Source organism: Capra hircus, chromosome 10, assembly GCF_001704415.2.
Source record: "Capra hircus breed San Clemente chromosome 10, ASM170441v1, whole genome shotgun sequence".
Lineage (NCBI taxonomy): Eukaryota > Metazoa > Chordata > Mammalia > Artiodactyla > Bovidae > Capra > Capra hircus.
This window is the reverse complement of record NC_030817.1, coordinates 93,384,336-93,410,072: the sequence shown is the minus strand read 5'-3', so window position 1 is coordinate 93,410,072 and position 25,737 is coordinate 93,384,336. Positions and strand designations below refer to the sequence as shown.

At 41.7% G+C, this 25,737-nt stretch overlaps 1 protein-coding gene across 1 annotated transcript in view; it reads left to right on the top strand.

Annotated features, from left to right (window-relative positions):
• The window catches only part of IQGAP2 (IQ motif containing GTPase activating protein 2), a 309,091-nt gene that overhangs the window by 193,680 nt on the left and 89,674 nt on the right, over nt 1-25,737 (top strand). The window contains exons 10-13 of the mRNA XM_005685061.3: nt 3,775-3,938; nt 6,533-6,693; nt 14,127-14,251; nt 23,324-23,487. Of these exons, the coding sequence (XP_005685118.3) occupies nt 3,775-3,938; nt 6,533-6,693; nt 14,127-14,251; nt 23,324-23,487 (614 nt within the window). The remainder of the gene's footprint in view (nt 1-3,774; nt 3,939-6,532; nt 6,694-14,126; nt 14,252-23,323; nt 23,488-25,737) is intronic.

The following is a 25,737-nucleotide window of genomic DNA, read 5'->3' as shown; positions in this document are numbered from 1 at the left end:
TAACCTCCTAGATGAGCCTTGAATGTTCTTTATGGTTCTTAGCACCTTCAAGGAAATGCGCGTCTATAGGTATTACTCAAGAGTTTTCCTCTAAGTTGCTGGTAGAGACATATATTACAGGCTTCAAACAAGGAGGCCCAGAGAAAATTGATAGATATGTCTAGGAGTTAACCACTGAGTGGATTTGAGAATTTATCTCCACTTACAAGTACCGAGAGCACTAGGATTACTTATTTTAAGGAACACCTTGACATTTTGAGATGTGTGTTCCTATTTTTATTATTAAATTTTGAACATGTTGGTGATGATACATGAAGTACAATTTCAAGTTTCCCTTTCTGCTCTATTTGAAAGCTGAGAATTTCATTATGCTTGACAGAAATGGATTATAGGAAGAAACTAATATTGCTAGCGAGACATCTGAGGTTCATAAGCTTAGTGGGGAAATGGTTCCATAGCTCTATGCCATCCTTTATTTTTGAAATGTTTATAACCACTAGAATAGATTTCTTTTTCATGTTAAATATAATACATTATATAAATTTTTCATTACTTGATTGAATGACACAATTTCCTGACCACACATTTGATGCCAAATTGACTATGCTTTTTTTCCACTTTTAAGTAAAAAGCATGAGATGATTTTCACTAATGCATAACCAGCTAAAATTATGAAAGACATTGCAGTGTTTAATGGCTTTAAATGCATAGAGCGTGATTATTCTGAAGGTTTTGATCTCTCCCCATTGGAAAATTTACAGTAATACTAGAAATATCTAGTATTAGTCTTGAAAAAATTCTCCAAAGCATATTTTAGCCAGTGACATGACAATGTGACAATGGTTTGCTTTAAAATATGTCCGTGTGACTGCTTGACAAGCTTTCCCCCAGTCATTGAGCTTGTTGTATTAAACTGTTAAGGTGTCTACATTTGTAGCAGCCCATGGTAATGACAGAAAGTGACAGCTTTGCTGATAGTAGCACCAGGTCTGTTTTCAGAGGCTTCAGGTTTGTTTGGACTGCAGTCATTTAACTTGGAGTTTGGTACATGCTTTCCATTCATTACATATATTCTGTTAAGATTAGGGCTTGAGACTCTGTTAAATGCAGCGTGTAAAAGAGTGGTTAAGCTTACTTTATATTTCTTTTTTTAGAAGAAATCATTCATTAAGAGTGTTTTAAAGGATATATATTTTTTTATTTTTATTTTTTTATTTTTACTTTATTTCACTTTACAATACTGTATTGGTTTTGCCATACATTGACATGAATCCACCACGGGTGTATACAAGCTCCCAATCCTGAACCCCCCTCCCACCTCCCACCCTTAAAGGATATATTTTTTCTGTAATATTTTACCACCCAGTTTTCCAAACGTATATAATAGAGTTTTCAAAGGTGAAGTACAGTTCTATTCAGGATAATTAGAGACACAACCAAAAGGCCTTGGATAACCTTAGCAGAGCGTCAGACATGACAACCAAACACTGACCTTCTTTTCTGGAATTCTTTCATGTATCACACTAGTTCTAAGAACAGAAAAAATGTTTGGGTTCTTAGGGTATCGTTCTAACTTATTCTAAAAGTGGAAGTTTTCTGGGGTGTGGCATGAAAGACTGCATTAGTTGTAAGTATTTCCTGTTCTTGAATGAGGTATCTCAGTAGAAAAGCTATTGAGCTTGGCTCTGTGCGAATATAGGTAGAGAAGATAAATTCCCATCTGTTAAAAAGGGTTAGAATAATCTTAGCTGTAGTCTAGTCATGTGTTAGGGAGACAGACTAATCCTTGAAAACTCTAGAAATGTCTGGGTCTTCTGTGTTGCCTCTACTAACCTGAACCCTTCTCTGTAAGGCAAAACCCCACTGGTTCCGTCCAGTTTCTGTTGCCTGGTAGCAGAGTCCACCACTCATTCTTCCATTTGGTCACAATTCCATTTCTGTTTTCTTGAAGCTATTCTGAATTTACTGTTCCAAGTACCCTCCACGTGGTCACTAAACGTCAGGTCTTTATAACCTGAATGTTGTAACTCGTAGAGACATCACAGAGCTTCTGATTGGATCAGGTAGTGTAAACCAAGGCATCTCTGTGATGAGGGCTTTTTTTATTTTTTAGGTCAAACGATACAGTAGTTCTTCCCCACCCCCACTCCCCACTTATCCACAGTTTTCTTGACGGAAATTTCAGTTCCCTACTGTCAATTGCAGTCTGAAAATGTGAGATGGAAAGTTCCAGGAATATCGCCTGTCTTTTCAGTTACGTGCTGTTCCAAGTAGCATGGTGAACTCTCACGCCACCCCCTTGGCACGTGGATTGACACTTTGTCCGGGAGGCCCCACCCTTCAGTCACTTAGTAGCCATCTCAGTCACCAGACCGTCTGGTGTTATAGTCCTTGTGTTCATGCCATCCTTGCTTTACTTAATAATGGCCCCAAAGCCCGAGAGCAGTGATGCTAGCAATTCAGAGATGCCAAAGAGAAGCTATTAAGTGCCTTCTTTAAGTGAAAAGCCAATGCGTCAATGAAGACATCAAAAAATAGCTTGAGATGAATGAAAATGGAAATCCAACTTGCCAAAACTTATGGGTCATAGCAAAAACAGCTCCAAGATAGAAGTATATAGCAATACACAACTATTTCAAGAAACAAGAAAAATTGTAAAATAACAATAAATAAAACTGAAACAGAGTCATAGGCACAGAGAACAAGCTAATTTTTGCCAGAAGGGGAGATGGATGGGATGGGAGAAATAGTTAAGATGTTAAGAGGTACACTCTACTGGTAAAAAATAAGGAAGTCCTAAGAATATTATTAGGATCACTCTAGTGGCTCAGATGGTTAAGCATCTGTCTGCAATCCGGAAGACCCAGGTTCAATCCCTGGGTTGGGAAGATCCCCTGGAGAAGGAAATGGCAGTTATTGTTGCTCACCTCTTACTATGCCTAACTTATAAATTAAACTTCATCACAGATGTGTATATATGGGGGGGAGTGGACAGTACCTGCAGGGTTCGGTTCTATCATGGTTTCAGGCATCCACTGGAGTTCTTGGAACCATACTAACACGTGGGGACCACCATTTCAAAGCAGAATTATATACTCATATGACTTTTGGTTGTAATATTTCAAAAAACGTATCTGAAGTTATGTTCGCCTAAAATCCACACTTTACAAAACACAAGAGATGAGGGAGACTATTTGGAGACTTAATGATTGCTCTAGATCAAACAGCAGTGTGTCCGAGTGCCTCCTGTGGGGTCCCGTGGTGCTCATTCACCGGGAAGATAAAACAGCGGTAGGGCCAGCCTTGCTTCTGGTCTTCACATACCTTTAATCTCCTTGGGGAGGCAGAGCTAACACACAAAGAGCATTAAAGAGCAGTGCCTGTGGGGTTCACATGGCCCAGTCCTAAATACCATAACAATGCCCGAGGTGTGAAATTCTCAGGAACGGAAGCCCTGTGAGGACTTCATGGGAGAAATGGTTCCAGTGCTGGTCCTGAAAGGAAGAATCTTGCAGGGAAGTCGTGCTAGGCAGGAATGACCTTATAACTCCAGCTTTATCAGTGCTGAGGTTCTCTTAGGGACTAGCTCCAAGGATTAGACTATTTTCCAATTACAAGCTACCGTATCCAGCACTTTGCTTACCATCCAAATGCAGCTTTTCAGAGTTCATGGAAGATGACTGCTTAGGCTCTAGCCCTCGGAAGCGTGGGCTGGTGGGGTCAGGCCGCAGTGGGGAAGGCGCAGGTTCTGATGAAGCGTTACTCCGACCGCAGGGCTGGCTGCAGTGGACCACATCAACGCTGTTATTCGGGAGGGTGATCCTGAGAGCACGCTGCTTGCGCTGCAGAGACCAGAGGCCCAGCTGCCCATTGTCTACCCCTTTGCAGCTGCAATGTATCAGAATGAACTTTTCAACCTCCAGAAGCAGAACGCCATGGTAAGTCAGAGGAGACTTGGTTACAGAGACGTTAATTCTGAGTCCTCGCAGCGAGGAGTGCTGCTGAGGAAAGGCGAGTGGGAGAGCAGTGTCCTCAGCTTGGCCCAGTCGCTGGTCTCATTGGCTCCCCTGTGCCGATTCCACACCACCTTCCTCTCTAACTCCTGCCTTTCATCTCCTTAAAGAATCTGAGAGCATAGTTAGGACATGCAGTCAGGGCTCTACACAAATACACACTGAGAACTAGTTGTTCTTGTATTCCGTGTGATTTTTGAAAAACTTGGTATAATTTAATAACAGACTGAAATTTTTTTAAAATATCTAACTTTCTTGATTTAGATTTCCAGAAATTTGCAACCAAGAGCATTGATTTTTCTCAGTGTCTGCTCTTACTATGTTAATGGGATTAAGCAGTAATATCATATAAGGTTACAGTAAATAAAAGCCTAGGTACTAGTACAGGATTAACCTGAACAGCGCAACAGAGTGAAAAATACTAAAGGCAGTGCCGAGAACTTAATGTATGAAAGAGCTAATATTTCAGAGCCCTGGGGACAGAAATGAAATCCTGAGAAGCATTTAACCATTTGGGAAAGAAAACATTACCTCACTACACACAATAGAATAAATTTCCAGTATGAAAGGTTATGTGTAAAAAATCATTTAAACATTAAAGTTCTGAAAAAACATGGAAGGACATTGGATCTTAAAATCAGAAACAGTAGTGCTCTCCCAAAAAACAAGAGGAGGAACGCATAAAGCATAAACAGGCAACTCACAAATGTACAGGGATGTTTCACAGTATTATCTATAGTACTGAAAAAAGGAAACAAACCATGTGTTTAACTAGTAACAGACTGCACACCCTACTATTAAATGGAAGAAATGAGATTGAAATGTATAGCATTATCCTGTTTTTTACAATCGGAAAAGGAAAATAGTTTAAAAAACCAAAGCCTCTGTAAATGTTTGCATGAATTAAAAATTAACGAAAGTGTGTGTCACAAGAGGCCTTGGGTAGTGAGGTTGGTTTCCTTATCCTTGCTTATTAAGACTTATAGTGCTTTATAAAGAGCTTTCGCAGTATGAACTGTGCATACCACTTGTATGTGAATTGTTTTCAATAGTAAATACTGTAGTACGATATGATACACAGTTGGCTGAATCCGAGGATGCAGAAACTAGGATACAGAAGGATGAGCATATGGAGGACCAGCTTACATGGGGCAGAGGAGCCTGGTGGGCTACAGTCCACGGGGCCGCAAAGAGTCGGACATGACTTAGGGACTAAACAACAACAGTTATATGGCGATTTTGGATTGCATGGAGATTCAGTGCTCCTAACTCTGGTGTTGCTCAGTGTTCAACTTTGTTTTGTAATTAAAGAAAAATAAGTTATTTCTTTAAACTGCCTATAGGCTCTCTTGTTAATATTGTCCCCATTTCTCTAACTCTGAGGCCTAATGCTGTATACACTCTAGCACATTCATCCGTTTCTTCTTTATTTGTCCTCATCTTTTTGGCTGTATACCACTTTAGGTATTTGTGGTGAATCTCAAATGATTCCATTCTGCTCTTTACTTGTAATTTGATACCTTCCTTCTATGTTAAACTCACAGTTAATGTAAGGTCTTTGGATAAAACTTACATGTTCCCTATAAAAACCCTTCTTCCCATTTGCTTTGGAACATAAAATTGTCCTTTGTTAATCTAAAATTAATTCACTGTGAAATTTCCATGGAGAACCAGAAAGCTATAGCGCATTTTGGCATAAATATTATACATACAAAATATACAATATCCTAAATGTAAGGATAGATATCAGGGTTTTAAAAAATTTATTTTCATGCTTCCTCTATGTTCCTTCAATAGGATGGAAGAAATAACCCTTTTGAAGCTGGGCCAAGTCAGTATAAAATGGTTAAAAGGAAAAGAATGGTGAAAGGGGCTTTCTGTAACCTGAGATGTATTTTTTAAATAAACCTAATCCTTACCTGCTTTTCATTAAGATTTGCCTCACATTTCTTCAAATATCTAGACCCTAGAGTATGTTTAAAATTTCTACCCATTTATAAAAATGTGACTTAAACTAACTTTTTAAAAATTAAAATCAATATTGCTTAATGACTTTGATTTACTTTTCCAGGGTTATCATCTTTAGGTAAAATTCTCCCCTCTTTTCCTTACCCTTAGTTCAAACTTTAAGTCATTAGTTATACTAATGTCTTGCTTTGCACTTAGAGACAGTAACGATGTTATCCAACCGGTGGCTTAATTATTTGGTAAGACTAAGCCTGTTGGCAGCCAGTATAGCTGCAGGCAGGAGGAGGCTGCAGCCGTGCAGATATTCATGGAGTCATAACCAAGGGTTGTAAGTAACTCAGTTCCCCAGACAAGCATCTAAGGAAAGTCTAGAAGCCACTGACCCGTTCTTAAAAGCCAATGAAAAATAGATGACCAGGCAGCCCTCTTCGTCCCGGGTTCTCACAATCTCTGACTTTTCTGTACTCTTTGAAGTGAACCTTCTGAACCCCCATCACATACATGGGGTGTGTGAATTTGGGGAGCTTATATTACCATATGTTTCCTAACAGAACTACTTGGCCCATGAGGAGCTCTTGATTGCGGTGGAAATGCTATCTGCTGTAGCTTTACTCAACCAGGCCTTGGAGAGCAACGATCTTGTGTCTGTGCAGAATCAACTTAGAAGCCCGACAATAGGCTTTAACAATCTGGACGAGACATATGTGGAACGGTAAGGGAACATTTTCCAAACTTCCTTTCAGTGCAGAGATGTGTTGTTTGGCAGACCTCACAGATGAACGATTCATTCCTTCCTGAAGAAAGCCATATAGCCATGCTTACTTTTTTTTTTTTTTTACCATGCTCATTTTCTTAAAAGCTAGTCTACTTTGTTCCAAGAGTCCTTCTGATATTTGAATACTTCTTCCCAGTTTTCCTTTTAGAGGAACAGAGTCTAAGAAGGAGCATCCCATGGCAGTTTCTTACTGCATATATTATTAGCAAAAATTGATAGGCTTAAGTAAAATAAATGTTGAATGCCTACCTTCCCTTGGGCTTCTTTAGAAAATAACAGAATGTGGAAGAGTTGGAAGCAGCCTTAATAATCATCCAGACCGGTTTCTTAGTTTACTGGTGAGGAAACTGAATCTGGATTTGTGGACCCAAAGTTGGGCAGTTGAGCTTCAAACCTCATTCTTCTGATGGTTAAACCAAAGGACTGCAGAGACCCCAGTGGCTCTTGACAGTGGGTAACAATCTCAACTTAGTGTCTTTTTCTTGTTCCTGAAATAAGCTACTTGATAGTATAGTTGATAGAATCAAAAACACTACAGCAGGTATAGAGAGAAAACCAAGGGCCAGAATCATCAGTCAGGTCAGTCACTCAGTCGTGTCCGACTCTTTGTGACCCCATGAACCGCAGCACGCCAGGCTTCCCTGTCCATCACCAACTCCTGGAGCTCACTCAAACTCATGTCCATCGAGTCAGTGATGCCGTCCAACCATCTCATCCTCTGTCTTCCCCTTCTCCTCCCACCTTCAGTCTTTCCCAGCATCAGGATCTTTTCCAATGAGTCAGTTCTTTGCATCGGATGGCCAGAGGATTGGAGCTTCAGCTTCAGCATCAGTCCTTCCAATGAATATCCAGGACTGATTTCCTTTTGACCTCCCTGCAGTCCAAGGGCCAGAATAAAGAGCCCAATTAGAAAGAGAAGTCGCTCAGTCGTGTCTGACTCTTTGCAACCCCATGGACTGTAGCCTGCCAGGCTCCTTCTTCCATGGGATTCTCCGGGCAAGAACACTGGAGTGGGTTGCCATTTCCTTCTCCAGTGGATCATCCCGACCCAGGGATCGAACCCAGGTCTCCCATAGTGCAGGCAGATTCTTTACCAGCCGCGCTACCAGGGAAGCCCTCATTTTACTTATAAGTGAGCAGCTATGGATGATCAAGGGCTCAGACTCTCTTCAAGCAGCTTCCTTTGCTTAAGCAAAAGGGACCGAGGGAAAGGAACACTCTCATACAGAGGTGGATGTCACCAGAGTGAACCCTGCCATCAAAAGCCCAAGTTAAAACGAGTGGATATCCATCTTGGATTCTTGTGACCACCAGGGGGAGATGTCTGCATAGATCTCGACAAAAGCACTTACTGGTTCTGGAATTGCTGAAGTAGGTAATTCTCTTGAGTGACGTATGGGAGAAATAAAGGCTTGCTAGATTTTTTTAAAATGGTATTTGACCACATGTCCATGTAGAGAATGGCCCCAAAGTAGCAGAACAGCCTCCAGGGAAGCCCTAGTAGAACAGTGGCCTTTCCTTGTTCTCGGTCATCTTGGAAAAACTGATGTTCTTATGCAACTTAATTTGACGACTTGGTTTCTTTCTCTTTTTTAGTGAAAGTGAAGTCGCTCAGTCATGTCCGACTCTTTGTGACCCCACAGACTGTCTAGCATAGTCTAGCACACTCCTCCATCTATGGGATTTTCCAGGCAAGAGTACTGGCGTATAAAATGGTGTATACCATTTATACTCCAGTATATAAAGGGTTGCCATTTCCTTCTCCACGACTTGGTTTCTATAACTCCTTAAAGTCTATTTCCAAGGTAATTTATTTTGACCTCTGCTGTTTATATTAATGGCGCCATCCTCTCCTCCAAGCTTAGACACCTCCAGTTAACGTGAGTTTTTCTCTGCCTTTGTGAGACACCCTGGAGCTATGCGTAGCCTGCTCACTTTTTCCCAGACAGTGGCCAGCATGTGTGCACCGTACCTCTGCATAACGTTTCCATTTCCCAGTGACCACTTCGTTTAGACGTTTCACTTTTGCTTTTGAAATGACCTCCAAATTGGTCTTGCTCTGTCTTTGCCATCCTCATTCATTCTTTTCTAACTAGGCTTTTCTGCTTTCTCAGCGTTAGAGAAGGCAGAGTTGGTCTCTTCCTAATGAAGCCTAACGGTCTAACAGGACTTGATGAGATCATTTTCAAGACACAGAGCATCCCTGCCACCTCCCTCTAAATGACAGTATCCCCTCCCTCCAGATCACCCACTTTGATTATTAAATATCCTCTCTTCCTCTATCTCAATTTATAAATAACCCATTAAGGAAATGGACCCACACCCCATTTGAGAACCACTTTTATACCTGTGATTTTCAACTGGGAACACGAATAGGCTTTAGAGTGCAAATATTCTGTATGAAAGACTTTTAAAATTTTATTTTAAAATAAAATCACAAATTTTAGCGCTTTCCAGGTCACCTGGATGACCCAATACCAACAGGAGTTTCTTGAGCCCCTTTGGTTCTTATATGGATTGTTGCATTGGTCCCAAGTGGCTCTCCCGCAGCCTCATTTCAGTTTCCATGCTAGCCTTTAACCAGGTTCTTGGAAGCCCAAGTGGGCAGGTTTTCAACTTGAAGAAACACTATAGCACTCCCTTATGGTCTTACAACTTCTTCATAGTACACGGGTGCTGTGCAGGGCCACCTGGCTGAATTCTTACAAGGTCGCTACCCATTTACCACGGCTTCTGCCCTTGGGACTCTGTTTTCCCAGAAAGGTTCTTTGGCTCAATTCTCACAAGAGTGATACAGGGTTGGCATTGGCTCTGGGCATACAGTGTTTCCAGATTAATTGTTCTAAAATGTCCTTACGTTTATCATGCGCTCCCTGCAATTGTCCTCTGTTCTCATCTGCGTTACCCTCAACGTGGTGTTCTGCTCTTAGCTCTAGCTATAGTCCTCCTTGCATTTTGCACTTCAGCCAAGCTGGATCCAGACACACTCTGTTCTTTCTGGTTTATCTGCTCATAAGCATACTTGTCTCACCACTAGGAACACAATGCCTGTCACCCATCTCCAGCTAGCACAGCTCTGGAGCTCCCAAGCCATCCCTGCCAGGGATGATGCTTCTGTGAACTAGTCCCATGCTTCTCCCACCCCACCCAATGTCATCTCTTCTGAGAACTAACATGATGTGGTTAAAGGAACATAGCCTTGGAGCCAAAAGTAATCTGTGTGACTCTTCTGAAGCAGAGAAACACACACACACTGAAAGCACCTGCTCTGCATTTTCAGAGCCTCTATGAGCCTGTCCCAAGCCAGGTGCTCCATCGCTAAGGGTTTCTGTCTACTCCTTCCTTGGAACTCCATTACTTCCACTCTTATGTACAACCTCTAATTTTATGACTTTTCCCGTGCTCTGCTCTTATACCCCAGTTGAGCTTTTTTCCATCTTATGTAAAGAGCTGAAAGGCTTCCCAGGTGGCACAAGTGTTCTTGCCTGGAAAACTCCATGGACCGAGGAACCTGGTGAGCTACAGTTCATGGGATCGCAGAGAGTCAGACACAAATGAAGCGACTTAGCACAATGGGCTGAAAGCTCCTTGACATAATGGCTGCATCTCGTCCCTTCCAATCTCCCTATAGTGCCTGCCACAGGTTTTACATAGTTTGTACTTCATAAGCATCTGTTGAGTGAAGCTGACATTTTGGTCCTCTTCAAAGCTCCCCAAGTGTGTTAGAAAGGTAATCTTTCTAGTCTAACCATAGCAGACACCAAAGGGAACTCTCAGAAAGGTGGGGAGGGAAAAAACAGACCTGTTGGGTAAACTACAACAGTATCGAAAGTTGATATCTTTAGTGCTGGAGACTAATACTCATATGGAAAGCCTGTGGAGCTCTGTTGTGTTAGTCATCGTATTTTTTCCTTTTGCTAGTATTTGCTCATTTACAAGGAAATGGTGGGTGAGTGTGGATTTTATTTCTTTCCTTCTGTTCATCCTTAAGCTTTTCCATTTTATTCCCACTGGGTCATCATTTAGATGTCAGATATATGAAATGCCTGAAAGGATTTTGCACTTTCTTATCGAATGGTCCCCATCTATAATGGATACTAGTGAGTACAAGTTGCTGTTTATCCATTGTCATCGTGATCAGTGTTATTTGTTATATATTGCTACTCATAAGTGGTTCCCTGGTGGCTCAGATGATAAAGAATCTGCCTGCAATGAAAGAGACCCAGATCAATCCCTGGATTGGAAAGATCTCCTGGAAAAGTACCGGGGACCAGTCCCGGTTGGATCCAGGGTATTCGAAGTGTGGACGGCGAGGTGAGAGATATATAGATACAGAGAGAGATAAGGAAAGAATTTGCAGTTAAGAGAATAGAGGAGAAAAAAGAGGCTGATATTCCCTTGGTTTACGGAGAAAGCCAATAAAGCCTCAGACAAGAGACTTACACTGTTCACGTAGGCCACAGGTGCCCTCTCGAATAGCGGAAGGTGCCCCCACCTTAGGCACCTTCTTGAGTGGGTCTTAGAAGCCCAGGCAGGAAAGTGAACTCAGAGGGCCCCTGTGCTCCAGGGAATTAGCCTGAAAAAAAAGATAAAGAGAGAAAGAAGGTACGACATGGGGAGGCCAAGCTTGTGTAAGACCCGTAACTTTATTTTCAAAAGGAGCTTATATACCCTGTTTTACATAATGGAAGATGCAGAGTCAAGCAAGGGCAGCAGTCCTGACCCTTACTGATACCAGGCTTTCTTTCTGCATACCTTTCCATATACAAAAGGTCTCAGGTGATTTACATTATCTTCTGGCCGGGAGGCCTGTTAACATTTTATGGCGTTTTTCCTTGATAAATGTTAATCAACCAAAAAACTCATTTTCCCTTGAAGTGTTTTTTCTTTAATCTGCATCACCCTCAAAATACTAAATAAAGTTACATTCCTATAGCACAAAGGTGCAGTGGGTTATAATAAAGAAAGTACTTAACTCAAAGATCTAATGTTGCTAATGCCAGGGCTACTACCTGTTTTTTCTATATACCAACTATATCAACAAATAAAAGATATGAAAACTTGGCAGCAAGTATTGGCTCAACAATGAAACCCTTAACCAGTTCTATTCTAATGATTTTTAACTCCGAAAGGCTCTACATTCCTAGAATATTTTAAGCTTCCTGTGCCTCTCCCAGTTGGGAGGCTATAAACAATCACATGCGTAGTTGAAAAAGTCCGGATAAACCTGTCAGGCAAATTAGAAAGCTATCAGAGGGGTTTGAATTGAAACACTCCAATTACATGCCCAGGAGACTTATAAACTAGAGCTCTAAGTTAATTTTCTTCAGAGAAAGGTGGTCGGGGACAGTCCCCTGTTGGTAACAGAGGAGTTGGTGAAAAATAGCAGGACAGGCAGATTCTGGTTTTGGGGTAGATGCTCGAGCAGGTCCAGGGGGTTCCTCAAGTCCTGACTCACCTTTGCCTGTCAGGCCTCTTCCTCATGACCTTTGTCATGGGTGGGATCTCCCGTGCTGGCTCCCAGCAGAAAAGGAAATGGCAACCCATTGCAGTACTCTTGCCTGGAGAACCCCATGGACAGAGGAGCCTGGTAGGCTGCATCCGACTAGGAGTCGGATATGCCTGAGCGACTTCACCTTCACTTTTCACTTGCATGCACTGGAGAAGGAAATGGCAACCCACTCCAGTGTTCTTGCCTGGAGAATCCCAGGGATGGGGGAGCCTGGTGGGCTGCCGTCTATGGGGTCACACAGAGTCAGACACGACTGAAGCAACTTAGCAGCAGCAGCATTAGCAATGAAAGAGACCCAGATCAATCCCTGGATTGGAAAGATCCTCTGGAAAAGGAAATGGCAACCCGTTGCAGTATTCTTGCCTGGAGAATCCCCATGGACAGAGGAGCCTCGTGGGCTACAGTCCATATGGTCACAAAGAGTCAAACATGACTGAAGTGACTTAGCATGCATGCAAGTGTAGAAAAGTATTTTTTTAGGTTTATAACTCTTGATAAGGTGAGAATCTCACACAGGACCTCGAGACACTTTCAAGGCTGTGTTTGGTAATGCCTTGTTGAGACACAGAAAATGAGTCCTCCCCATCACTTCCTATTCTGAATGATATTTTTCTCTTTCAAGCCACACCCAATGGAAGACATCTCAGTGTCACCTTGGAGTGTGCAGAACTTTGAGAAAACCTGTCACAATGAGAAAACAGTTATAGATTCAATGTAGTGTTACTTCTTTGAACCTCTGCTAGAAATCTGTTGGTTCTATTCAGAAGTCAAATTGCAAAGTGAATCCGTATATACGTAGAGGATTGAGCTTCACTTCTTTGGTATAAAGATGCACAAGCAAATTGAATTATTGGGTTTCTACACTTTGGCCTGGAATAACTTACTCACGTTAGCTTATGGTTGTAACACTGTTTCTGTAATTTCAAACGGGAAAACTGATGACTAAGAAGCGAAAGTCTCTTAGTAATATGTCAAGATGAAGTATCGGATTATCTTTTTACCCAAAATTTCTCAAGACAAGAAAAATAATCAGCGCATCAACCAAGTTCTGTTTTCCGGAAGGTGAGGAGGGTCAGGGGTCTGATTGAGGTGCAAGAGTGGGATGATAGGGAGCAGACACAGGAGCGAGGTAGTAGCTGTGTGAAGCCTGAGGAATGGGCAGGTGAAGAGGAATTCCAGGATGTTCTAGTTCAACTCACGCACCACCTTGTCAAGAAAACAGGCAGTGAAGGTGCACGATCTTCACCAAGGTTTCTGGAACTGCAGTTGCATTTTACTTGATTTGTCATTGGGTGTATGTATTAGGCTACAAGGTAACCCAGCTATGTTAGGGTCACAGTAAAAAAAAAAAAAAAAAAAAAAGTGTGGCAGGGGCTCCCTAGGCTTGGATTTGGCCAAGGAAGGAGAGAAAAAAAAAAAAAGGACCCTTGATGGAAAGACTAGAAGCCATGGTAATTCTGAATTTTACATCATAGTAGTCATTTGGAGTCTGAGCAGAACCAAGACATACAAAGGAAAGGAAAAATAGTTACAAAAAAAAAAAAAAAAACTAGTAACTTTACAAAGTTAAGGATGTTGAGGTTTCTTTGCTTGAGATAAATACAAGATTGGAATTTGGGGAACTCTTTATTAAAAAACATTTGTGTCTAGAAGTATTTGAAGGACAGAAACAACATTATTAGTCTAAGTGAGCTTGGTGTATGTTGACAGAGCTGCACAAGACAGTTTTACTTGCCTTTCTAATCTTTGTCTAACTTCATAACATCACATTGGGCCACGTGTGTCAAACTGCAGATGCGTAACATGAACAAAGAATGAATCTCTCTGATAGGTGTCATGCTTGTTTTTTCTTCTACAGTTATGCAAATGCACTTCTTTCCATTAAACTGGAAGCCTTATCCCAAGGGCAAGATAGCTTAAGCTGGAATGAAATTCAGAATTGTATCGATATGGTTAATGTCGAAATTCAAGAAGAGAATGACCGTAAGTATGGAAGAGTTTCCTTCTCTAGTTATGGTGGGAGAGTGAGGTAGCTGGACAGCACAGACCTGTAGATCAGGGCTGCCAATCTTTTGCTCATGGAGCCCTATGAGACAACATTCTTCTTACAGGTATGTATGTATTTAGATATAAATGTTACCTCTCTACTACTATCCCAATGTGTTATAAACATTACAAAGCGAACATAAGACATAAAAGAATAGAATAAAATACATAAATACAAGTCCTAACTTTTAAAATTTCCTGGTACTTGAGCTTCCCTGATGGCTCAGCAGGTAAAGAATCTGCCTGCAATGCAGAAAAGCTGCAGGTTTGATCCCTGGGTCAGGAAAATCCCCTGGAGAAGGAAATGGCAGCCCACTCCAGTATTCTTCTCTGGAAAACCCCAAGGACAGAGGAGCCTGGTGGGCTACAGTCCGAAGGGTCGCAAAGAGTTGGACATGCCTGAGCGACTAAGCACACACTCTTGAGAAATGACTACTCTAAAGAACTGTTTTCTAAGCACTCAGCTTTATTTTGACCTTTCATTTGGGTCTGATTCTGAAATATGACACATATTTGGAGAAGGCAATGGCACCCCACTCCAGTTCTCTTACCTGGAAAATCCTATGGATGGAGAAGCCTGGTAGGCTGCAGTCCATGGGGTCGCACAGAGTCAGACACGACTGAGCAACTTCACTTTCACTTTTCACTTTCATGCATTGGAGAAGGAAATGGTAACCCACTCCAGTGTTCTTGCCTGGAGAATCCCAGGGACGGGGGAGCCTGGTGGGCTGCCATCTATGGGGTTGCACAGAGTCGGACACGACTGAAGCGACTCAGCAGCAGCAGCAGCAGCATGACACATATTCCTGCTCTAAGAAGAAATTACAGCACAGTCTAACTATTGTCTGTGATCTCAAATCATGGTGATTTGCTGTGTTTCTAGAACTTAGGAGCTCTCAGAATGTTTTGTCCTAGTTTATTTTCGTAAGGTTTTACAACCTAAATGTCTTCGTCAGCAGATGAATGTATGAAGATGTAGTGTGTGTGTGTGTGTGTGTCTGTCTGTGTGATGGAATACTATTCAGCCATAAAAAAGAATAAAATTTTGCCATTTGCAACAATATGGATGGGCTAGAAGAGCATTATGCTAACTGAAATGTCATACAGAGAAAGGCAAATACTGTATGAGATCACTAATATGTGAAATCCAAATAATATAACAAACTAGTGAATGTGACGAAAAAGAGGCAGATTCACAGATCTCTATCTGTGGAACAGACTAGCGGTTACCAGTGGGGAGAGGGAAGGTGGGAGGGGCAAGTGGGAAGTGCAAACTATTGGGTGTAAGATAGGCTTTAGAATGTACTTAAAACACGGGAAATAAAGCCAATATTGTGTAATACCTGTAAATGAAAAGGAACATTTAAAAATTGCATAAAAAAGATTAAAATGCTTAAGCTCTGTGCTTACTCTTTATAAACATCACGGAAGTTTACAATGTTTTGTTCTAGTTTGTTTTGGTTAAGTTCTTAAGATCTGGTCTTCTAATACTGTATCTCATTTTGTTATACTACCGTCACTGAAGATAAAACATTTGACTTCGTTCATTGCATTTGCAGAGCTTTCTTCGCTTTCTTTATGACTTCCTATGAGCCCTGCACCCAGTATCAGGCCAGGTTTACTTTTTGGCTAAACAACTTCTCACTCTAGACCTCTCGTAGAAAACAGGGTCCAAGGGCGCTGCTTGGACGTGGAGTACCTTAGATGCCACTGTTAGACTGATTGCTGAACTTTTTTTCATTTTGTCCTTTTCAAGAATTGTCTACAGATCTGTTTCCCCTTTTGTGACAGCAGGACTTTCTGCTGCCTGTGTTTGGGGATCCCTGCCATCAGATAGCTGACTCTCCACTCGGCTCTTTTCTGGCCTATTGGCTGGGGAGCTGGTACCAGTGGGGACTCGGGGTGTGGGGCATGACACTGGTGTGTGTGTCATGTTGCGAAGCTCAGGCCCCCAGCCTCCTGCCTTCCTCCTTGGCCCCTAGCTCCACACTTGCAAGGTGAAGCCATGGTTTGGGTGCTTTGGCTAAGGCCATTCAAATGTTGGCAAAGCACAAAATTATGTTGCATCTTTGTTTTCTAACATTTTCCTTATTCTTTGTGACAGTATGTGCAATCCAAGTTTGCTTTGGTGATTTCTGTATGTCCTGTTAATAAAGTGAAGATGTATCAATTCCCAGTGCTGCCTGAATGTAGTTTTATTCTCATTCTTGACACTGACAAGGGGGAGGAGGGACCTGCCATTTTTTGTCCCAGATTATCAGATAGAGCCTTTGCTTTTACCAGGAAAAGAGAAACTGTAACATGTATATAACTTTAAAAGAAAGTGGTCTTTTGTAGGTGAATTGGGCAGGTGGCGGGGGCGGGGGGGCATACCACACAGCTTGTGGGATCTTAGTTCTTCAATCAAGGATTTAACCTGCCCCCTCAGCAATGAAAGCCTGGACCGCCAGTGATTTCCTTGTAGGTGGATACTTTTTTGGTGTTTTTGTTTTTGGTTTTTTTTGGTTGCACTGGGTCTTTGTTGCTGCATGCAGGCTTTCTCTAGTTGTGGTGAGCAGGGGCTGCTCTTCCTTGTGGTGCCCGGGTTTCTCATTGAGAAAGCTTCTCTTGTTGCAGAGCACAGACTCTAGGTGTCTGGGCTTGGTAGTTGGGGCATTCAGTTTACTTCCTCGCCGCACGTAGAATCTTCCTGGACCAAGGATCAAACCTGTGTCCCCTGAATTTTCAGGTGGATTCTTATCCACTGTACTAGCAGGGAAGTCCTAGATGAATACTTTTAAGCAAAATTTCTTTAGATTTGTGTGGCATTTATCTAAGTAGCTCTACTATAATGTTATTCTCCACGAGACATATCATTCAGCAATTATCACATTTCTTTTAGCCATCTCAGTTCAGTTCAGTCGCTTAGTTGTGTCTTGACTCTTTGTGACCCCATGAACTGCAGCATGCCAGGCCTCCCTGTCCATCACCAACTCCCAGAGTCCACCCAAACCCATGTCCATTGAGTTGGTGATGCCATCCAACCATCTCATCCTCTGATGTCCCCTTCTCCTCATGCCCTCGATCTTTCCCAGCATCAGAGTGTTTTCAAATGAGTCAGCTCTTCGCATCAGGTGGCCAAAGCATTGGAGTTTCAGCTTCAACGTCAGTCCTTCCAATGAACACCCAGGGCTGATCTCCTTCAGAATGGACTGGTTGGATCTCCTTGCAGTCCAAGGGACTCTCAAGAGTCTTCTCCAACACCACAGTTCAAAAGCATCAATTCTTCAGCGCTCAGCTTTCTTTATAGTCCAACTCTCATATCCATACATGACTACTGGAAAAACTATAGCCTTGACTAGATGGACCTTTGTTGACAAAGTAATGTCTCTGCTTTTGAATATGCTATCTAGGTTGGTCATAACTTTCCTTCCAAGGAGCAAATGTCTTTTAATTTCATGGCTGCAATCACTATCCACAGTGATTTTGGAGCCCAGAAAAATAAAATCAGCCATTGTTTCCACTGTTTCCCCATCTATTTGCCATGAGGTGATGAGACCGGATGCCATGATCTTAGTTTAGCCATTTAGAGACTAATATTTCCTTTCTAGGAGACTTAATATAAAAGATTTAATTTCTCTCTGTTTTGGTTTGTCGTTTTGTCAAAATGGAGTATCTTTGCTTAAAGTTCTTGAAATATTGGGAGAAGGAAATGGCAACCCACTCCATCGTTCTTGCCTGGAGAGTCCCATGGACATGGGAGCCTTGATGGGCTACAGTCCACGGGGTTGCAAAATCAGACACGACTTAGCACACTTGAAGTATTGAGTTGGATATCATCTGTTTAGGTGATTGCTTTAAAAACTGAATTAAATATACTGTTGCCAGGCCTGAATTGCATAATATAGAAATTAAATCATCTGAAAGACCTGAGAACTTCTCATGGACATCTTGAAAGTGCATTGCTCTCCCACCTCACCCCTGCCACACACTCCAGGGTCTAATCCCATGTCTAAACTGTGGTGTGGGTGAGGTATGCTGCTGATAGGAAATGTGAAAGCTGAATTGAGTGGAGAAGCTGTTAAATGCATTACCTCAGATTTGGATGCTCTGCTGATGTCTTAATGGAAAGTTTACTTTCCCCAGTCGAACCTTAGCGGAGCATTAGTTTGACCAGAGAGCTTAGAAAAGGTTTCCTTCCTGTGAATTTTTGCTTTTTAAATTTGGTAGGTACCATTCTTTGTCAGTTATCTCACTGAGATGGTAGTGTCTCAAATACTGACAGCATCTTTAAGGAAATGCCCACCCTTTTGTTGGACTAGAATGTTATAGTATCATATGATGATTCAAATAAGTGGGCCGTGAGTTGAGGCTCAACAGTCTTTGCCCAAATGGGATTTTCTCTTTATGTATGAACAGAGGACGTGATGCAGATGTGCCTAGGGGACTTCTGGGAAGGTTTTCAGCCCCTGTGAGGTCATTGACTATGACATCAGCAGCTTGTGTTCCTATAAACACACCAAAAACTTAAGCAGCTGATTTCAATCAAGTCAGCTGGCCGGCACTCATTCCCAGGTGATCGGCCGTTAGGTACACGCATTCTCTTTCTCAGATGTAGCTCTGTAAAGATCATTCTTGAGTGGGATGTTTAAAAATATTTAGAACAGTAGACCCAAGGGGAAGTTGAGAGAATGACATAAGTTTTCCATGCTCTCCAGTTTATAAACTTCACAGGGTGAAGTGATAATGACGTGTATGTGGCTAGTACTTGGACTTTCCCAAGTTCTTCCAATGTTTTGAGATAACCTAACCTGCACATTAGAGAAGTATTTTTGCTGCTTCTTCCAGCATACTGGAGTATTATAATCTGGATAATTTCTAGGCATTTTAGAAAGTCCCTTTCCTCCTATAGACTTTTTCATTCTTAACAGTGGTCTTTATGGGGTCTTTTATTCAGGAGACACTTAGCTGAACAATTTACCTTAATTTGAATGTCAAGATGAAGATGCTTCTTAAAAATTAAAAGAATATATTCTGTTTCATAGCATATCATACTTCATAGAGTGGCTTCTGTTTTTGATGAAAAATAACTGACAGAATGAGAGAATGTTTGACTTTAAGTATGTATATTTTCTAAGCTTACTGCTTGTTAATGTTTAGTTTCTTTAGTAATTCTTGTCCATGAGCACTCACCTGGGAAGCAGAAGCCCCCTGTTAGTATGTGAAGGTATGTACATGTCCGTGTATACTTTTGTGTATGTATATTCATGAACAATATACCCATGCATACATACACCATAGTATGACTGATTTATAGTTTATTTTTAAGAATAATATAGTATTGAGAAGCAGCCTCCAAATAGGTCCTTTCTGCTAAACTTTCAAATACTTTTCCAACTGCATGACGTGGCTTCTGTGCTTTTCATTCCTGGACCTGTCAGTCTCTGTCCTAAGATCCTGTGTACAGTAGAGATGGTAGAAGTTTGAATTGGTAGGTATGCTTATTCACCCTCTGGTACATCCAGAAGGTTCCAGATGTTATTTTCCCAGATGGTATTAGAGAATTTGTGATGCGAATTAGCCATACTTGGACCTTAAAAATTTCCCCAAACATGCACGACTTTGGTGATTTCTATGGAACCTACCTACACTTGCCGGCTTCCTGTGGTTATTTTAACTAACAGTAAATAAAATTTTAAATTCTTCAGTTATACTAGCCACATTTTAAGTGCTCATTAGCTACATGTGGCTGATGGCTACCATACTGGATGGCCCGAACATTTTCATCCTCACAGAATATTCACTGGACCGAAATGGACTATATTAACCTTGAAAGTCACTCTGCTAACACTATAGGGAATTGTTTGGTTTTGAACTGTCTCTTAGGTGTTCTTTACAAAGTGGTGAAGTAGAGTAAACCAAATAATAGAATGCATATCCAAATCTCTTAGCAATTCTGTTTTCTTTTCTGTACCTCTTTACAGTAAATCCTTCTAGCCCTGGTATTCTCTGATTCCGTCCAGTAGCAGTACTTGGCATTATTGTCTAAGTGAGGCTTACGCTAGAAATGAGCTGTTACTTGTATGTCGTTATCTCCTGTTTTATTTTTCATAGTACTTCCTTTCTCTTTTTATTCAAATCTAGAGAAACTGTGTTGATACTGAACTAACAAGTTCCATGGGCCAACATTATCTCCTGTTTTTACAGCACCTTTATTGGGATATAATTCATATACCATAAAATTCTTCCCCATTTTATTGTGTTTTTATGGTGGTTTTATATATTTTAAAAATTGTGCAACCATCTCTAGTATCTAAATTCAGAACATTTTCATCACCCTATAAAGAAACTCTGCCCATTCGCAGTCACTCCCTTTTCCTTATTCTGCCATCCCCTGGCAACGGCCAATTGCTTTGTTTCTATGGATTTTCCTATTCTGGGTATCTCATATAAAGAGAATCATGGAGTATGGGGCCTTTGTGTCTGGCTTCTTTCTTTCAGCATAAGGCTTTCAAGGTCCATCTGTGTTGGATCATTATACTTCATATTACTTTCTGCTGCCAAGTCACCTCAGTCGTGTCCAACTCTGTGCGACCCCAGAGATGGCAGCCCACCAGGCGCCCCCTGTCCCTGGGATTCTCCAGGCAAGAACACTGGAGTGGGTTGCCATTTCCTTCTTCAATGCGTGAAAGTGAAGTCGCTCAGTCGTGTCTGACTCTTAGCGACCCCATGGACTGCAGCCTACCAGGCTCCTCCGTCCATGGGATTTTCCAGGCAAGAGGACTGGAGTGGGGTGCCATTGCCTTCTCCAATATTACTTTCTAGGTCAGGTAATATTCTGTTCCATGGGTATGCATTTTGTTGATCCAGTTATCAGTTGATGGGTATCTGGATTGTTTCTACCTTTTAGCTCTTGTGAATATTGCTTCTATAAGCATTCATGTGTCAGCTTTTGTGTGGCCGTGAGGTTTCAGTTCCCTTGAGTATATACCTAGCAGTGGAATTACCGGATCATATGGAAGCTGGATGCTTAATATGTTAAAGAGCTGCCTGTTTACCGAGGTGGCTGCCATCCTCCATCTCCACCACCAGTTTCGCCCCATCCTCAGAACACTTGTTATTGTTTGTCTTTTTCAATATAGCCATCCTAGTGGTTATAAAGTGGTATTTTGTTGTGCTTTGCATTTACATTTTCCTAATAACTAGTGATACTGGGCATCTTTTCATGTGCTTATTTGCCATTTGTATATTTCCTTTAAAGAAATATCTGATCAAGTCCTTTACCTGTTTTAAATTGGGTTTTCTTTTCTATTGTTGAGTTATAAAAATTCTTTATATATTTGCTATTCTTGTGTATCAGGTACCTAAGCTTTCTTATCAGATACAGAACTTGTATTTACTCCTATTCTGTAGATAATTTCTTTGGTGGTGTCCTTGGAAGCATTACAGGTTTAATTATTTTTTATCAAATTATAGTTGATGTACAAATTATGTAAGTTACAGATGTTTATTGTTGACGTACACATTACATGTTACAGATGTTTAATAGATTGATTCACAGCTTTTAGAGGTTACATTCCATTTATAGTTACTTTAGAAGATTGGCTACACGGCCTGTGTTATACAGTATATCCTTGTGGCTTATTTTATACATAATAGTGTGTACCTCTTAAAGGCTTAATTTTTACAACATCCCTTGGTTCCTTTTTTTGTTTATGTTTTTGGTGTTTATAGGTCAGAAGTATTGCCTAACACAAGGCCACAAAGATTTACCCTTACTTCTCTTCTAAGACATTAAAAATTTATAGTTTAAGCTTTTGTGTCTAGATCTGTATTCCGTATTGAGTTAATTTTTGTGTGTGATGCAGTGAAGGGAGTCCAACTTCATCCTTATGCAGAGGATGTTCAGTTGTCGGTGCCCATTTGCTATGAAGACTTACTCACCTGTGGCATTGTCTTGGTCAGGTATCAGTGGACTCTAGATGTAAGGGTTTATCTCTGAACTCTAAATTCTATTCCATTCACCTATGGATTTCTGTTTATATCAGTACCATGCAGTATTAACTGCAGCTTTGTAGTAAATTTGAAATTAGAAAGAGCCCTCCTATGCTGTTTTTTTTCCCCCCTGCATTACATTGGTTATTTCTTGACCCCTTGCATTTCCATAGGAATTTTAGAGTCAGCTGGTCAATTTCTGTTAAAAAAAAAAAAAGGCAGCTGGAATTTTGATAGGGGTTGCATTGAATCTGTAGATCAATTTGGAGATCTCTGCCATCTTAGTAGTATTCAGCCTTTTGATCCATGAGCGTGGGATGATTTTTCCCTTTATTTTGGTCATCTTTTTTTCCCAATGGTCTTTCATAATTTTCAGTATATGTGTCTTATCCTTGTTCTGTTAAGTTCATTCCTAAGTGTTTATTCTCTTTGTCATCTATTTGTAATTGGAATCTATTGTGGAATTTTTCCTTAATTTCGTTTTCAGATTGCACATTGCAATTGTAGAAAGATGTAGTTGACTTCTGTACATTGACCTACTATGTACCCTTGTGTGCTGTGCTTAGTTGCTCAGTCATACCCCACTCTTTGTGACCCTATGGAGCCTGTCAGGCTCCTCTGTCCTTGGGACTCTCCAGGCCAGAAGCCTGCAGTGGGTTGCATGCCCTGCTCCAGGGGATCTTCTCAAGCCAGGGATCAAACCCAGGTCTCCCACACTGCAGGCGGGTTCTTTCCATCTGAGCCACCAGGGAAGCCCAAGGATACTGGAGTGGGTAGCCCATCCCTTCTCTAGGGGAATCTTCCCAACCTAGGAATCAAACTGGGGTCTCCTGCATTGCACACGGATTCTTTACCTGCTGAGCTTCCAGGAAAGCCCATGTAAGCCTTAGCTGTAGTTGTTTATTAGCGCTTGCAGTTTGTGTGTATGTGTGGTCTCCCCAGCCCCCCTTTCTAACTCGATCTTTGCTATAGGTGATTCAAGAAAACTTATGATGTACTGTGACTGAAAAGGAATTCTTTTTCTTCATTTTCTAGGAGTTGTAGCTGTGGGATACATCAATGAAGCCATTGATGAAGGGGATCCTCTGAGAACTTTAGACAGCCTGCTATTACCCACTGCTAAGATTAAAAATGTGGATCCTGACTTTGCCCGGCACTACCAGGATGTTTTATACCAGGCTAAAACACAGAAATACATGGTAAGTCTTAGTAGGTGTGTTTTTTAATTTATTTATTGTTAGTTGTCTATTTTTTATATAGTAATGTGCATATTTTAATCCCAAAGGACCTACCATATAGCATGGGGAACTGTGCTCAATGTCTCATAATAACCTATAATGGAAAAGAATTCAAAAAAAATATATATATATATAATTTCAACTCTGTTTAGGTAATAGGTGTGTTTCTTTTAAATTTACAGACCAGTTTGGGGAGAGAGGGGAAGGGGGGAATCCAAGGGACACACGATGCCATTCGAATGGCCTGTCCTTGTCCTCAAGAGGCTTAGAAACTTCCTGAGACAGAGGGCATTCCCACATAAAATCCACAGCAGTGGAGGTGAGTATGGTGGCCAAGTGTCAAAACGAGGAATGCTCAGAGTGACTCGGAGATGGTTGGGGTTGCTGTGGGCTGGAATCCTAAGATAGGCTGATGTGGAGGTGGATCAGGAGTAATTCGCGAAGGGTAAGGACGAGTTGGTTTGATGGGTGGGAGCAGGATGATGCAAGCAGGTAATGGCAGGGCTACATGGGCACCAGCTTGGTTTGTTCTAGGCACAGGAGGAAACTGACCTGGCCAGGTCCCACTGCAGAGCAGAGGGTTTCAGCTGGCCGCAGAGCTCATACTGTGGTTGTGAGGTATCCCGTACCTCTTCCAGGCCACCCTGGAAGAACTGGGTGGACGAGAAGAACTGTCTCCTGGTGCTCCCTGGGACTTAGCCACTTGTGGCTGCCGTGTCCCCAGGTGCAAATCCAGCCCCAAAGGAGTGGGCCTCTTGTTTGTACTGGTCTTTACAAGCCAGGAATGGCCTCATCTGGAATAGGAAGAACATTTTTGGCTATGGCAAATGTTTATTTAGCACCTGCTGTTTGCCACCCATGATAGTGGGTACTTTATGTATATTACCTAATACAGTCCTTGGAATAAGTCATAGCAGCCCTATGAATTAAGTGTCATTATCACCACCCCTAACAGTTGCTGTGAGGATCAGATGAAGGTGAGTTACATGAGGCATCCATAAAGCACAGAGGGTAAGGCTATGCCATCCCAGGGAAGGCTCAGAGAACCGAAGGCCCTACCTTGGGGAATATTTTTCTTCAGCTCTAATGAGGCAATTTAGTAGCATGGAGTGAATAGGATTTACATTGTTTTATTTTTTCACTTTTATTGAATTTCTATTTTTTTATAGTATGTGTATATATATAAGTGTATAGCATTTGACATGGAGCATGTCACCCAAAAAAAAGAGCTATGCAAAAAAAAAAAAAAAATTAGGGAGAGTGAGACTCAAGCCAGGCCTTGTGTGCCCTCATCCCAGCCGGGGGAGCAGACCCTGTCAGCGAGGAGGACCAGGCTGGCCGCTGCTGTCCCTACCAATGTAGCTGTGGCCGTAGCACGTGACACAGCATTGGACGCTAAAGTTCTTAGTTTTGGAGACAGACAGGAACCATTTAGATCTTGGCTTTGCCACCGATTAGCTAGGGATTTTACTCAAGTCACTAAAATTCTTTATGCTTTGGTTTTCACATATGTAAAATTAAAATTATGGTACCTACCTTATAGGTTTATGGTGAGGCTTAAGTGATTACATAATGTAGTAAGTGAATAATATACATTAACACATAATTCCCTATTAACACATAGTTACATTGATTATAATGTATGTATGTATAAGCATATAGCATTTGACATGGCACATGCACCCCCAGAAAGGGTTTATGAAATGTAGCTAGTGTTAAGTGGCACCTCGAGCTGCCATGCAGGTCAGCGGGTGGTGTGTTGACGTCTTTGTCACAAAGTCTTCACTAGACACAAGGCCTGCTCCTGCCACAAATTGGGATCTTCTGCATGCAAAGCAGAGGTAGACCTGGGTTTCTCTGCTGACAACCACATGGGGGGATTGTCTTTGAGTTGAGACTGACTCCACAAACCTTTATAGGCAAGCAGTGGATGTCCGCTCCTGAGCACCCCAATCTCAGGACTTCAGGTCAAGGTGCAATTCCACAGCACGTCTTCAGAGCACTCAGAAGCCTCCAGGTGTCTGTGCACCACTGCCTCTCTGTGGGGCCTCCCCCTAAGTGTGAAGTGAAAGTCACTCAGTCATGTCCAACTCTTTGCAACCCCATGGACTCTACAGTCCATGGAATTCTTCAGGCCAGAATACTGGAGTGGGGAGCCTTTCCCTTCTCCAGGGGATCTTCCCAACCCAGGGACCGAACCCAGGTCTCCCG